The 17,402-nt window shown below is 39.7% G+C and overlaps 1 protein-coding gene across 1 annotated transcript in view; it reads right to left on the bottom strand.

Annotated features, from left to right (window-relative positions):
• The window catches only part of LOC136874463 (neogenin), a 453,251-nt gene that overhangs the window by 263,080 nt on the left and 172,769 nt on the right, over window positions 1-17,402 (bottom strand). Inside the window, exon 3 of the mRNA XM_068227813.1 lies at window positions 13,394-13,533. Within this exon, the coding sequence (XP_068083914.1) occupies window positions 13,394-13,533 (140 nt within the window). The remainder of the gene's footprint in view (window positions 1-13,393; window positions 13,534-17,402) is intronic.

Genomic DNA, 17,402 nt, shown 5'->3' with positions numbered 1-17,402 from the left:
GGACCTCTACGAAATTAATATCACGGACGACATCATAGAAGATCGTGGAGCTTTTAGTACAACACTAGCCGAGTACAAATTCGTGCAGAAATCTAAAAAAAAAAAAAAAAAGAAAACTGGTAGGAAGTGGTACACAGAATGCAAGATGCAACACACTGCATTCATGAAGAGATTTTGGGAGGATAAGAATGTGGAAACCGTCAGACCAACGAACAAGTTCTAACGCACTCTTTGAATGGGCATAACAAAGAAAATAATAATAATAATAATAATAATAATAATAATAATAATAATAATAATAATAATCAGTGCCCGGTCAGCTTGCGTGGGGGTCTAGCTCTGAACCCCGACACGGCGCGTCTCAATGGCTGATAGGGAAATTTCCTGTAGATATGCAGGACAGGTGCGAATAAGGCGTAGCCAAATAAGCTCCCGCGGATCAACTGAGGGAACAAGGAAAATGGTCAACGGCCTCGACGGCAGAAGAGGATTCATCCCAATGGCGGAGAGGGCGGAAGAACTGACTGAAATCCACTTCGCGTCTGACTTGCAGCAAGCGGCAAAGTGGTCAGCGTCTGTTCACCAGAGGTGCGGCTGGAAATGTATGTTCTGGAACTATCTACTCCAGTCCTATGAAACTGGACTGCGGTCCAATACTTGGATAATCAAGTACCATGAGGCGTGGCAGGAAACAAATTTGTACCCCAGGTGGTAACCAATCCACTGCTGACATTAGCAGCACAACCAGACTATCGGATTCTGGGGAGTCTGGCTGGACACGCAAACAGAGGGAGTCGGAGACCTCTGGTCAACTTCGCCCAAACAGCAAAACATTTTTCGGAACACTGAACATAAATTCTCTCTTGCGGGCAGGGAAGTTGTACGAACTAGAGCAAACCCTAAATGATCAAAAAATAGAAATACTGGCACTGCAAGAAACGAGGCTGACTGACGAACACGCAATGGATTTCGGGAACTACAGACTCTTCAAAAGTAAAACAGACAAACAGATTCTCAAAAACACACCCCATTTAGGAGTTGCTTTTGCAGTCAAGAAGAGCATACTTAACTCAGTAACAGGTGTGAAATGTGTAAACAATAGGCTAATGACAATCACCCTAAAGTGTGCAAACAAATCATACACACTGATCAATGCACATATGCCAGTCAATGAAGACAATAAAACAGATCGCGAGAAGGTAGACAAATCCTGGGAAATACTAGAAGAAACAGCATCAAAAATTCCTCAAAACCACGTCAAAATTCTGTTAGGAGATTTCAACGCTCAGCTAGGCAAGGAAAGGAAATACAGGAAAACATTTGGAAAATTCCCAGCACATAAATGGACGAACCAAAATGGACGGAGATTAGTCGAATTCTGCAGGGCATTCAACCGTAAAGTCATGTCGACTCACTTCAGGAAGAAACCTTCTAAACAAATGACAAGGAGATCACCCAACTCCCTCCTGGGCGAGTTTCAAATTGACCACGTGGCAATTTCGTACCCAAACCACAGAGAAATTATGAATGTCAAAGTAAGGAAGGGTGCAAACAGAGACTCAGACCACTATCTGACAAGAGTCAAACTACAGTTGATACCCCAAAGGTTCAGAAGAAGGAAGCAAATAATTCCGAAATTTGATACTAGTCGGATCCAGCCATCTCTCACCGAAGAATTAGAGAAAAAGCAGGCCAACAATTGGCAGCAACTCAAGACCAAACTAATTGAAACAGCACAAACACTGATTCCCCTGCAGAAAAGAAAAAAACACCCTTGGTGGAACGCAGACTGTGAACAAGCCATCCAATCCCGGCAGAATGCATACAATAAGTGGAACAGCAAAAAGACCGATAAGAATCACAAAATGTTTTTGGCAGTCAGGAAAGAGGCAGCGAAATTAATCCGACAGACCAAAAGGAAATTCGAGAAAGATCAACTACTAGAAATTGAAAAGGACTTCGAAAAAAACCACACACGAAATTTCTACAAGAACTTCAAAACAAAGCTAACAGGGTATCAGCCACAAAACCTTTGCACTGAACAATCAAGAAAACTGCACCGAACTTGCAAGGTATTTTGAAGAACTGCTTAACTGCCCAGAGCCAACACAAAGATTTCCACCGCAGAAACCTGACTTCACAAACCCACCGGATGAAGAAGAAATTACCAGACAGATAAAACGACTTAAAATTAATAAAGCTGCAGGTGAGGATGGGATCATAGCAGAAATTCTCAAATCAGCAGGCCCAAATACTATAAAAGAATTCACCGGTATCATCCAAGAGATTTGGGAAACAGAATAAATTCCAGAAGATTGGAAAAGTGCACTAATTCATCCTTTACATAAGAAAGGAGACAGAACAGACGTAAATAACTACAGAGGAATCTCATTGGTATCTGTTGCCTACAAAATTTTATCTCAGTGCCTTCTCGATAGAGCCCAACACCAGAACCAAAAATTGGAGAATATCAAGCAGGTTTCAGACCAGGCCGTTCATGTCCAGAGCAAATTTTGAATTGCTGGACCCGATTTATTTTGCCATATTTTGTCACTATGAATTTAGGGGCTTCTTTGCTGCAGGTCATGTATTCAGTTTTTTCAAACGATATTTGGAGGCCGACTTTTTCCGCTGTTTCTTTCAGGAGACAGAACAGACGTAAATAACTACAGAGGAATCTCATTGGTATCTGTTGCCTACAAACTTTTATCTCAGTGCCTTCTCGATAGAGCCCAACAGCAACTAGAACCAAAAATTGGAGAATATCAAGCAGGTTTCAGACCAGGCCGTTCATGTCCAGAGCAAATTTTGAATTTGTAGCAAAAATGTAGTTTGTACTTTTGTTGATTTCAAAAAGGCCTATGATTCAGTTGATCGTCAATCACTGTTTCAGATATTAAAAGAACAGGGTCTAGAACGGAAAACACTCGCAATTGTAAAAGAGACATTGACAGACACAAAATCTAAGGTTAAATTCATGGGGGAAATCTCAGACCCTTTTCCGAACAAAACAGGAGTAAGACAGGGAGATGGGTTCTCGCCACTACTCTTCAACTGCGTCCTTGAAAAGGTAATACAGGAATGGCGCAAACAGAAGTCTGTCCTCAAGATTGACCAACCAATCACTCTTGGTAGGGGCAAATTAGCAGTAGACTGCCTGGCATTTGCGGACGATCTGGCATTCTTAACTCGTGACGTTTCAACAGCCATAAACCAGATCGAACTCCTGGAAGAAACAGCGGAAAAAGTCGGCCTCCAAATATCGTTTGAAAAAACTGAATACATGACCTGCAGCAAAGAATCCCCTAAATTCATGGAGACAAAATATGGCAAAATAAATCGGGTCCAGCAATTCAAATATCTCGGTGAAATAATTCAGGAGAATGGAATAGAAACAAAAGCCAACGAAGTTAGATGCCAAAAAATGGAAACTGCATATAGACTCACCCAAAATATCTATAACAAAAAGTGTCTCTCCAAGCATGCAAAACTAAGACACTATAATACAGTAATAAAACCAGAATGCCTCTATGGATCAGAGACACTAATTTTGAACAGGAAAACTGATCTAGAAAATATTCAGAAAAAGGAACGCAAGATCATTAGAAAAATTTTAGGCCCAAAACTCGCAGATGAACAGTACCGCCTTAGAGGGAAACAGGAAATCAAACAATTTTCTAACATTCACAGCGACATCAGAAAACGCAGATTAAGATTCTTTGGACATATAAAAAGGATGAACCCAGATAGACTTACCAAGCAAATAGTTGAATTTTATGAAAACCGAAGTAAAGCCACAACGGGCACAATAAAATGGATTGGCGAAATTAAAACAGATCTCAAACTGGCAGGAATTACACCAGAAGACATCCAAAGCCGGGTTATCTTCAGAGCTAAAGTTCATAAGTGGCAAGTTGACCAAGAGGAGGAACCAAAGAAGAAGACCGGAACAACATGGTCTCAAGAGAGAAAAGAAGCACACAGCAAACGAATGAAGGAAGTGTGGGCACAGAGAAAGGCAAATGCCTGTCTCTAAGTACTTTGCGTAGTCCTAATGGGCTCATTCGCAAATAATAATAATAATAATAATAATAATAACAACGGATATTTCCGTAGTTCGCAGAGGGAAAGAAGCGTGAGGAGTGAATGGCTGGACAAAGCATAAATCAAAATTACGGAAAACCTAATAAAATTTGTAATTTCTTTCTTTTAACAGGATTAATGTTTAATAACACAATACAAGGTAATAAATAGACTAGATGGAGAATGAGCAGGAAGCTCATGCAACAACAAGTGAGCATTAACGCTCGGTAAATTTTACATTATAAAAACCAAAAGGGGAGCTCTTTATCTCTGAATAAATGTATACCAAAAGGAGCTCGGAAGCTTAAGACCACTTACAAATAGAGAGCACAGAAGCTCGGCATACGTTACATTTGATAAGCACTAAAGCTCAGACACCTTGCAATTTGACAGTAAGAGTTTTCTGACCCTTACAAGTAGATACAAATTTGGGGTTAAGCTAGGCTGTACAGTGTTTCATAGATAAGCTTAATACCACACGAGAAAGAAGACGTAGCTCCTGAAACCTTTTACGTATTGGGTCTCGAACCCTAGAGTTCAGTTACAAAAGTTCAAAAGACGCCCTCAAATGGATCGGTAGTTTATACTTACACGGGAACAGCAACAACACATTACTTGGAAAGCAGTTCGTAGCTTAGTTATCTACAACAATAGGGGAGTACACTAGAAAAAAATGATAGACCGATCAATATTAAACAGGGGCAGAAGGCCCACGCTACACGGACACAAAAGTGAGGAAAGAATAAAGAAAGGCACTTTTATAAAAACCGAAAACCAAACTTGAATGGAGGCAAAACACAAACACTCCAAAGAGAAATTTACATACTACCTAACTGGGCACCAGGCCCACAGAAACCGAGGCTAAGCCATGCTACGTGGTGACTAAGTTATGACGGAATTAAAAGCCGAAGAGGTGAAATAGAATTTAGATGTTTATGAAAGTCACCAAAACTAGATTTGAGAGGAAGTGAACGAGGACACCTCACTCGTACTTCGTTATATTTTACAAGTTCCCATAAGGGACATAAACTTGTCCGTCTACCGATGGAGATCGGAGGACTACATATAATTTCGGTTGATAACGGAAAACTCTACATTTAAAATTTTAAAGAAGCCAGAAACTGAAAATTGCATTCTGAAGGGGGTCGAAAGGATCTTCCCTTAAGTACACACGCAGATAATTCTCATAATTACTATTCTGTTCTCTTATACTGCCTCCTTACGCCGGCCGCTCCCCCATCACTAGCATTTCCTCCTTCAGAGGTGAACTCTCCTTCAAGTCGCACTAACAATACTCCACAACTGCAGGATATCAGTATCAGAAAACGTCACCCCTTATATTGCAAATCAGTAGATATTTCCAGAGGAAATAAGTAAGAGCTACAGTGATTGGAGGATAGGATCAAGGAGACAAGCAAGGTGATTGGAGGATCAATTTAATAATAGAGATGGTAACCGTAAAATAAATGAAGGCAGATTACATGACCAACTTGAAATCAATAACTTTCCTGGTAGTAGTTAAAGTCTTTAAACACTAGGCTTGGCTAAAAGATGATGCTAGAGAGCTCTGGTCCCTACCGATGAAACTTCTTTAATCTGATGGTTCCATTAGGTATCCGTGGAATAATAATAATAATAATAATAACAATAATAATAATAATAATAATAATAATAATAATAATAATAATAATAATAATAATAATAATATGTCCTCAACTACCGTGTGCAGGCACTTTCATTTGACGCCTGTTGTGAAACTGGAAAACCGCAGCAAACCATCTGCAGTGCGTCTGGTGGTGGGGAGTTTGAATCCAGTATCTCCCGGCTCGAACATTGCAACCAACTTACTACATAAAAGCTAAGTAATACGACTGAAAAAGTTCTCACAATGGACATATGATACTCTAGTCTCTCCAGGCAATCTTGACGGGCGGCAGTCGTCTTGGCAGACCTTTAAAGGGTTGTATGTTCGAAGAGTTTTACTGAAGATGTAGATGAAAAATCAGTTTCTCTTACGCAGTCATGGTATTTTCCTAACACTATCAGTCACTCATGGTATCTTAATCCAATCGACATCTCATTATGTGATCTAAATAATGTCTTTACTTTCTCAATATTTAGTCCATGAAGTTTAATAGAGCTATCATTATATGTTGTACAAATTAAAAATTAGCTATCTCTTTGTAGGAAGTCTAGTTTTGAAAAACTATAAGATGAATTATTTTTAAAAATCTGCAATGTACAGTACTACAAAATAAGTTACTAAAATAGCACATTCTTCTCATCAAGAAAATTTATAATTCAATTAGGCTAATCGTAATATTTATTTTTCACCTCAACGTCTCCATCTACATAACTTTCAGTATCCGTGTGTGGCAAATCTCTTCAGAATCATCACATTTCTCAACAGCAGATTCGTCCAAACATTCTCCCTGAGTTCAATCATCTTACAAGGAGAGTCTGTAGTGTGACATTTTTACTAGCAATACCTATTCGGACATTCTCTGGAATGGACTTCAATTTTCGAGATTTTAAGTTTCAATTTTGAAACACCAGTTATAAGTCGACATATAAGCCAACATTCAGAGAAGCGTTCTCATAGCGTAGAGGCTTCGTAATGTAAAATATAGGAATTAAAGTCTCCATCAAGTGATTTTTGAAAATATAAATTAATTTTTAAATTTCTTAGAAGTGAAGCTTCCACGGTGTGAAGAATTATTTAATTTATTTTCCGGGTTGAACCGTGTTGTACTTGTACGCATATCACGTACAGTTTGCCGACGTTTCGAATACATTGCAGTATTCATTGTCAAGGCGACTGAAATACCCCTACTCGATCCGAGGTAATCAGTCTCCCAGGCAGAGTTACACTACTAGAGTGGCCTTGATCTTGGCCTTTTATATCCTAGCCTATCTGGCTGGCGTAAGCCCTGGCTGTCTCGCGAGGCTTCTGGAAAGTTTATGTCACAGCCAGGTAGCGGGGGCTTGCCCGCGCTGTTATGTAATGGGGTTGCGGCCCGTGTGTTTATGTTGTGGTCTGTATGTCTTAAACTATGAATGATGGGCATCCAAGAATTACTGATTTTGTATCCTTCTTCTAAATTAATGTTATTCGGATGTTTCTTGATTTCGATAGCCTCGCGGATTTTTCTTTCCAGATTCCAAGGGATAGCTGCTAGGATCTTGGTCTTGTCAAATGATATTCCGTGCCTAGTTTCGTAGGAATGCTTGGCTACTGCTGAAATATCTGTGTTATGGTTCTTGGTGTGACGGATATGTTCTTTTAGGCGGGTGGAGATCAGACGTTTTGTCTCACCTACATAACAAGCTCCGCAGCTACATTCAATGTGATACACTCCAGGGGCCTGTAATTCTATTGTGTCTTTTACTGGTGGTAGATAGCGGGCTAGCTTACGGTGAGGTTTATAGATAGTTTTTATGTTGTATTTGTCCAGTATCTTGCCGATCCTGTCTGTAGTGTTTTTAATGTATGGCAGTATCGCTGTTTTCTGGCGGGTCAGTTCTTCTTTCCCGTTGTTTTCTCCTGCGGCGGTCTTTTCTTTCTTCTCTTCTGATTTTTTAAGGACTCGCCGGATGTTATTGAGCGAGTAGCCATTTTTCCTAAGGGTTTCCGTGAGGTGTTGGAATCTGGAAAGAAAAATCCGCGAGGCTATCGAAATCAAGAAACATCCGAATAACATTAATTTAGAAGAAGGATACAAAATCAGTAATTCTTGGATGCCCATCATTCATAGTTTAAGACATACAGACCACAACATAAACACACGGGCCGCAACCCCATTACATAACAGCGCGGGCAAGCCCCCGCTACCTGGCTGTGACATAAACTTTCCAGAAGCCTCGCGAGACAGCCAGGGCTTACGCCAGCCAGATAGGCTAGGATATAAAAGGCCAAGATCAAGGCCACTCTAGTAGTGTAACTCTGCCTGGGAGACTGATTACCTCGGATCGAGTAGGGGTATTTCAGTCGCCTTGACAATGAATACTGCAATGTATTCGAAACGTCGGCAAACTGTACGTGATATGCGTACAAGTACAACACGGTTCAACCCGGAAAATAAATTAAATAATTTTAAAATTTGTTTAACTCCCTGCTGTTGTTTTTTAACTGCACGATTTTATTAGAGTAGTATTTAATGCAGTATCATTTTACTTTACTACATCACGTATCATGTCAAAGATAATATATAACTAAAAATACTGAGAACTACGAGAAATAGAGGGAAGCGAAAGAAAGAAAGAAAGAAAGAAAGAAAGAAAGAAAGAAAGAAAGAAAGAAAGAAAGAAAGAAAGAAATTTCGAACGTGACCCGAACAAGCTTCCGTCCTCGAGGAATACCTGGTAGATAAGATTTTATCTGAACCTCGATGTGCCCAAATGTGTCCTTCAGGTAACTGATTTTACGTACGTACGTACGTACGTGTGTGTGTGTGTGATTTTTTTTTACCGGCTCCATAGTTCGGCACCACTGTACGAGAAAGGAGAGATGTGGATTGCAGATTGTACAGGAATCTGGTTAGCCAGTTATCGAAATGGCAGACAGCGAAATGCACCAGGATGTACGATAAGTGTATGTTGAATAATTTTGAATGCACACAAGTTTGTAGCAGAAACACAAATGAAGCTTTTTTTTTTGTTTTTGCAATGAAGAGTCATTAACATTTAACGAAGGCTAATTACCTGTCTGTGTGTACACATGAGACGGACTCGTTAAACATGGGGGTTCCACGCTCACGATGAATTAGCTTCAATCACTCACAGAGCTGGTCCATCTGACTGTGACTGTCACTGAACCAGGAGGATGTGATTTATTGGTTTTAAAGATAGGTACACGCAGTTTTAAACCCCTCATTTAAATACGAGAAGACCAGGAACTTACGTGGGATAACGGAATCTCTCCATCACATGCTGATACTGAACACGTTCAAAACCACCAAATTGACACAAATGTTCACATTTACCGAAGCGTTTAACCAAAAGCGTGCAACTGAAGTTTAATAATAATAATAATAATAATAATAATAATAATAATAATAATAATAATAATAATAATAATAATAATATTAATAACAATAACAACAACAACAATGTCGCGAGCTTATTCGTTGGTAAATATCGTCGTTGCGCCTCGAAATACCATGGACAATGTTGAAGGGGGAAATACTGATCCGCAGCACACGTATCACATAGAACGAAAATTTGTTGATAAATTTCATGCTATACTGAATTTTACATGACAGAACCTTTCTGGTCAGAGTTCTAAGCTGAAATATTATCATATGGCTGTTTTTCTAGGTACAACGAATTAGCGATGTCTTCCGTACGCATCAATTTTGCTGATTATAGGTTCTTATAATATAAGCCTTCAGAGACCAATTCTAGAATCGCAAGTCCTGCCGCAATGCTGGCATATCAAAACTGCTGAAGTGGTGTTGTAAAGCATGATGGTTCTTTCTATTCCCACTTTCCTCACTTTTTTCCACGTCTTCGTTTATCTGACTTGTGCCTTCCTTACTGTTGTTTAGATTGGCGTGGACTTCATAGGCTAAAATCATGAGCCCTTGGTTATACTTCACTTCTGTGAAAAAAAAAAAAAAGCACATCAATAGCACCTTCTAATTCTGAAATATTTGGGGTGCAACTTGTAGGTGATTCACACAGTATATCTAGAAGATTATAATATTTCTTTTTACATTTGAAAAAGAAAAAAAGATCACTATGGTGAAATTTACTTACATAGCTTAATAGCGGTCTTTGGAACATACACAGTTCAAAAGAATTAGGGGAACATGTTTCTGAACGTATGCCATGATCCACGAAACAGCTACCTCTGTGGATCAGCGGTAGAGTGTCGGCCTCCGAATCCCAAGATAGCGGGTTCAAACCCGGCAGAGGTAGTCGGATTTTTGAAGGGCGGAAAAAAGTCCATTCGACACTCCATGTCGTACGATGTCGGCATGTTAAAGATCTCTGGTGACACATTTGGTGTTTACCCGACAAAATTCATTAAATCTCAGCCATAGACGCCCAAGAGAGTTTCGGTTTACTTGGTCTGCCATCTAGTGGGGGCCTAGAGTAAAACGGAACGTCGAAATTGACGAGCAGACAGCCAGATGGCGTCAAATTGAAATGTTTGCACACGGTAGCTGAGGCCATACGATTATTATTATTATTATTATTATTATTATTATTATTATTATTATTATCCACGAAACAATACCTCACACCCATGGATATTACCAACTAAACCTTTATTCTTCACCGTTGAAGTATACAAAAGAACATCGATGAATTCCCATTCATTTTCAGAATCCAAACGGAAATGTCCAAATAGGGGCGAAAACAATGTGATAACAGTCCTCCAGGGTGGATTTTTATCACAGTTGACTATTTCAGTATGGTGTATGTCGTCCACGAGCATTTATCACGGCTTGGCACCTATGTGGCATGCTCCGTATAAGTTGACGGAGGTCACGTTGCGGTATCAGGTCCCATTCACCAATGAGAGCCTGTTAGAGCTCTTGGAGAGCATGTGTGGGATAGGCTTGACAGAAGTGTTTGTGGGCTGGCGGAGAGAAACTGGGTAGCAATCATATCCTGATAACTACTGGTACCGGACACACTGGTCCATCACCATATTTGTTATTCCAGGTATTCGTACCACTGAGACAATGAGAAGAATGGATAGTGTACATCCGCGAAACCTTTGCTCCATTTACCTACATGACTGGCCTGACAAGGAAAGGTACGATATAATAATAATAATAATAATAATAATAATAATAATAATAATAAGAAGAAGAAGAAGAAGAAGAAGAAGAAGAAGAAGAAGAAGAAGAAAAGTTTGTTTTACTAACTACTTATACAGTTTTCGGAGATATCACTGTGCCGGAAATTTGTCCTGCAAGAGTTCGTTAACATGCAGTGCCGACACGAGACTGGCCCATTTAAGTACCTACAAATACTATCGGACTGTGTCAGGATCGAACCCGCCAACTTCGGCTCAACAAATGAGCGTTCTTCCATCTGAGCTACAGTCCGGTAGAATCTGGCTTCATCGCTAAGTGGTCAGCGTCTTGGCCTTTCTTGCTCGGGACCCTGGGATCGGTTCCTAGTCGAGTCGAGGGATTATAACCTAAAACGGCTAATTCATTTAGCTCAAGGAATACGTGTTTGTGTTGTCCCCAACTCAAACACATGCGCAGCACTACCCTCCATCACACTAGTATGCAGTTTCCCATATACAGCTCGCCCGGGTGCATCAGACTAGCAATAGCCACACGAAATTAAAATTTTCGACAGAGAGAGAGAGAGAGAGAGAGAATGTATGAATATTCCGTCTCTATTGTCCAGTGAATCCAAAACCATGGTGGTGGTACTCAACAGAGCCGCTTATTTTCGTATGTCGCCACGTTGGTGAGTGTCATTGTAACATATTCACGGCTGTCGTACTGAACAACTCTTTTACTTTTATGTTTGAATTATTTACGACTTAGGTATGAATTTTAAAGATGATTTAAATTAATGTAAAGTACGCATAAAACTTTAATGTTAATCTTAAATGCTATTTAGCTCAGTAACATGCATGTGGCCCTAACAAATCGCTCGTATTCATTTTTTTTGGTCAAAAATGGTAACCTGTACACAATATTTAGAAATCAGGCTCAATATATGATTGGACAGATATACAGGGTTCGTGAGGTATCCGAGGACATGCAACTGTGCACCTGCAGTTATGTGCGAATTAATTTTTGTCCTTTTACCTTTCCAGAGCATCAATGTCAGGGTATCAGCTAACGGAAGAGATGAAAAGGGACGCTGTGATTGTTGTAGTACACAAAAAGCACAGCGATGTTGAGATAACACGGTTAGTGAAAGTCACCAGATCATTCGTGCAATAAGTGCTGAAAGAGTTAGGAACCCCGTCGGGAATATGTCACATGTGTGCAAGAGCAAAAGCATTCACAGCATTCAAACAGAATGACAGCACCACGGTTCATTCAGCAGGTGCATACCATTATCGACGAAAACACCAGAACTTCCATGACGGCCACTGCTAGAGATCTCCAGGTATTCGAAGGCACAATCCGCACTATGTTATATTGATCAAAAGCCGAACAGCAGAAATGAGAGGTGTGGGTCCTACTGATGCCCTCGTGTTACGGACACCAAGTTTCCCGCAACTGAGATAGTTTAAGGGGTGGTGAGAAGTGAAGGACGCTTCATGCCACCCCACTTATGTCATAGGGTCTTCGGGTAAATACTAATAATAGATAACGTTACTTCTTTTAAGTCCCACTAACTGCTCGCTTAAATACTACTGGATACACCAAGGTGTTAAAGAAGATGAGAAATCCTGGATAGACATTATACACATTGGAAGGCCGTATGTGTTTCGGGAGGACTCTGCACCTGTACCAAAGCTGTGCACGACCGCATCGCATCCCATCCAACATGTGGCCACGAACTCGCCAGACCTAAATCTCTTAGACTATTCCGTGACGGGTATTGATGAACGGGAGAATAATCCGTATTCCGACAATAAGTCTGAGTCCCTAAAAGCCGTTATTAATCCATTAATATCAAACATCAGTAACGACCGTGTGATTCGTATTTATGATAACGCATTCGGTCCCAATTGAAGCCGTCATTGCAGCCGAAGATTGAATACAAAAAATACAAAAAATATTACATTCTTTTGCATCAATGCATTTCGTTGTTTGTCAGATATGGTTGTTTTTCGCACTAATTCTAACGCACCCTACTGTAAGCTAGGTATTCGTTTACTACTTTCATTTATCACACAATAAATGAACATACCTATGAAAGTCGGTTCCGATTCTGCTTTGTTCAACGACACAATACTTCAGAATTTTAAATGTTTGAAATTTAACATGAAATCTGCCTTTTCACTACACCACTTGTCCAATGTACTCCGAGAGGGTCACAACATTTACAATAACCAGCATAACAAAATAGAATCGTCACAATCCTTTAGCAACATCAATATTATTAGCACTTTCCGCATATATTTTAAATACGTATCACATATATACATTGAATAATAATAATAATAATAATAATAATAATAATAATAATAATAATAATAATAATTTTCTTCTATATAAACACTGAATGTGTAAACCCTGACATGCTAATCTTCTTGTCCAAAGAGTAACCCGCTCTCCTAATTATACAGTAATTATTTTAATCGGATAACACTAATAAATACAGCTCTTGAAATGTATAGATCTCACAAGAGAACAGCGACACACAAGACTGTACTCACTTGCTATCCTGAGCTTGGCGAAGCGGCTGACGATTGAGCCCACGTTGTCCAACGTCGCCACGCACTGGTAGTCTCCTTGAAGTCCCTGTTGGTCCGGAAATACTGTTTGAAGGAGGAGAGAACCGTTCGGAAGCTGCGATCTGTAGGAAACAAAGATGATATAAACAAAAATTGAATTACGAATGAACACACTGGAAGAACACATGTCTAACTGTTGTGTGAGGAAAACGGTAGGGTCTGTGGGAGACCAACAGACTTAGCTAAAGAAAAGCAGTTCAGGAGAGCTCAGAAACGGTTATTATATTCTACTGCATACTTAATGACCTTAACTTAAGAGGGACCCTACTAAAATACTGGTCTAGAAATGACCCAGAACCGTACATGAAATATTGGTACCAGTAGATGATCCAAACATTAGACGGTAATATCATTCGTTTGAAGTGTGGACATTTCAAAGGTCCCATGATAAAAATGAAATGGCGCATGGCTTTTAGTGCCGGGAGTCTCCGAGGACAAGTTGGGCTCGCCAGATGCAGGTCTTTTGATTTGACGCCCGTAGGCGATCTGCGCACCGTGGTGATGAAATGATGATGAAGACAACATATACACCCAGCCCCCGTGCACGTGAAATTAACCAATTATGGTTAAAATTCCCGACCCTGCCGGGAATCGAACCCGGGACCCCTGTGACCAAAGGCCAACACGCCAACCATTTAGCCATGGAGCTGGACTAAAGGTCCCATGGAGATGCTAAAATCACGTCCGTGGTTCTGAAAGTTTTCAGTTACATTATGATCGAACATAAAACCCAACCAAACGCATTCTATTCATAATCACGGGAGAATGTCAAAGAGCAGAAAAAAGAAAAAGAAAATAATGTTATCTTCCAGGTAGAGAAACCACGAGACAAGGCACTTAACTTAGGAATCCTAATCCTGAATCATTAATTACGGTTAATAAATGGCACTGTTTCAGTTTAAATTACTCTAAAGAAAACTTTGAAATCATATTGCTCCCTGCGCAATAGTTTTAATAATACCGGGCGAGTTAGTGCGGTTAGAGGCGCGCGGCTGTGAGCTTGCATCCGGGAGATAGTAGGTTCGAATCCCACTGTCGGCAGCCCTGAAGATGGTTTTCCGTGGTTTCCCATTTTTATACCAGGCAAATGCTGGGGCCGTACCTAAATTAAGGCCACGGCCACTTCCTTCCAACTCCTAGGCCTTTCCTATCCCATCGTTGCCATAAAATCTGTCTGTGTCGGTGCGACGTAAAGCCACTGGCAAAAAAAAAAATTTAGTCAGACTGCCTCCAAATTCTGCACAAATGTGCACTAATATAGCATTCAAAATTTGCAGTGTTCGTTTTAAAAATACTTAACTTTTAGAAATATTTGTGTTAAAGTATGGAAACGATCGCATTTTTATGATGTAATATCACACATTAATAAACAGGTTGTTAAAATATGCACTGAAACTAGAAATAATATAATATAATATAATATAATATAATATAATATAATATAATATAATATAATATAATATAATATAATATAATATAATATAAGCTATATAAGTTTCAAAATATTGTAAATGCACCGAACTGTTTTAAAATAAAATATGCATACATTTCGTAAATACAGAATAAACAACAGAAGTCAAAGCGATAAATGCAACTAGAGGTTCACGGAGGCCTTTAGATTATACACAGCTGCTAAAGAAATATATGAAAGAAAAAATCGCGTAGGGATTAGGAGGAATTGGCACGCTGGGTTTTTGTAATGAATACGCGACGCAACTCCGACTTAGGGTGATATGAAAGACAGCTTTGCGAACAAACTTATCTGGCTGGTCGTCTGGCTACACGGATGGATAATTATAGGCAGTTGTGTTTATGTTTCGTAGATCTGGAGAAAGCATATGAGACGGTACCGAGGGAAAAGATGTTCGCCATACTGGGGGACTATGGAATTAAAGGCAGATTATTAAAAGCAATCAAAGGCATTTATGTTGACAATTGGGCTTCAGTGAGAATTGATGGTAGAATGAGTTCTTGGTTCAGGGTACTTACAGGGGTTAGACAAGGCTGTAATCTTTCACCTTTGCTGTTCGTAGTTTAAATGGATCATCTGCTGAAAGGTATAAAATGGCAGGGAGGGATTCAGTTAGGTGGAAATGTAGTAAGTAGTCTGGCCTATGCTGACGACTTGGTCTTAATGGCAGATTGTGCCGAAAGCCTGCAGTCTAATATCGTGGAACTTGAAAATAGGTGCAATGAATATGGTATGAAAATTAGCCTCTCGAAGACTAAATTGATGTCAGTAGGTAAGAAATTGAACAGAATTGAATGTCAGATTGGTGAAACAAAGCTAGAACAGGTCGATAATTTCAAGTATTTAGGTTGTGTGTTCTCCCAGGATGGTAATATAGTAAGTGAGATTGAATCAAGGTGTCGTAAAGCTAATGCAGTGAGCTCGCAGCTGCGATCAACAGTATTCTGTAAGAACGAAGTCAGCTCCCAGATGAAACTATCTTTACATCGGTCTGTTTTCAGACCAACTTTGCTTTACGGGAGCGAAAGCTGGGTGGATTCAGGATATCTTATTCATAAGTTAGAAGTAACATACATGAAAGTAGCAAGAATGATTGCTGGTACAAACAGGTGGGAACAATGGCAGGAGGGTACTCGGAATGAGGAGATAAAGGCTAATTTAGGAATTAACTCTATGGATGAAGCAGTACGCATAAACCGGCTTCGGTGGTGGGGTCATGTGAGGCGAATGGAGGAGGATAGGTTACCTAGGAGAATAATGGACTCTGCTATGGAGGGTAAGAGAAGTAGAGGTAGACCAAGGCGACGATGGTTAGACTCGGTTTCTAACGATTTAAAGATAAGAGGTATAGAACTAAATGAGGCCACAACACTAGTTGCAAATCGAGGATTGTGGCGACGTTTAGTAAATTCGCAGAAGCTTGCAGACTGAACGCTGAAAGGCATAACAGTCTATAATGATAATGTATGTATGTATGTATGTATGTATGTGTGTGTACTTCTTCAGTGTTTACGTTTATAATAACGAACTCTGTACGATAAAGACGCAGGCTAAGTTTTGGTGCGAGGTGAGATGGTAGTGTGTTACAAGTAACTTAATTTTTTCAAAGAACACCATGGTGCATATGATCGAACGTGTACCCATATTTAACCATGTAAAAGAATATGAAGAGGGGAGAAACTACAGATACCCTGACAATTAAAATACAAATGACATTCAGTCTATGGATGTCAACAGTCCTTTATCAGTAGTCGCGAAAATGCTCGATGAAGTGAAAATCAACAAGCTGTCAAAACAGATAACACAAAACGTCGACACAAATTTTGTGATCAGTAGCAATTACTCAGAATTAAATTACACCCCCCGCTATTCAAATTATCATAAATCCCGCATGTATTCAATTTGAGGGATATTTTAAACTAGCACATTCTTCATATCCTAATTCTGATCGAGAAATCAATGGTGTATATGATCTTTTCGTGAACATCAAGATTAAAGTTACAATTTAAAGAAAGTTTACAGTATTATCTTATGATGAACTGATAATATCCCGGTCTAGTAAGCCAAGAATAACGGCCGAGAGGATTCGTCGTGCTGACCACACGACACCTCGTAATCTGCAGGCTTTCGGGCTGAGCAGCGGTAGCTTGGTAGGCCAGGGCCCTTCAAGGGCTGTAGTGCCATGAGGGGGGGAGGAACTGATAATCTGTCTCGTATGAGAAAAAATCTAGATGAAAATTATTCATACAAGGAAAAGGCCAACTTATTTCCAAGAATGAAGCGGAAATGACCACTCATAGATATGTATGACGGAATACAATTTCTGATGAAGCAAATTGTAAATAATATGACCAAGGTTTGAGTTTAGTGACGAAGGACGATGTGACACGAGGGAATTAGTAAAATGTGTAATCTGTTTAGGAGACGTTTTATTATGAGTACATTTTACTTCAATTCGCA

The sequence above is a fragment of the Anabrus simplex genome, chromosome 5, assembly GCF_040414725.1.
Source record: "Anabrus simplex isolate iqAnaSimp1 chromosome 5, ASM4041472v1, whole genome shotgun sequence".
NCBI classification, from domain to species: domain Eukaryota; kingdom Metazoa; phylum Arthropoda; class Insecta; order Orthoptera; family Tettigoniidae; genus Anabrus; species Anabrus simplex.
This window is presented reverse-complemented; position numbering and strand designations above follow the sequence as displayed.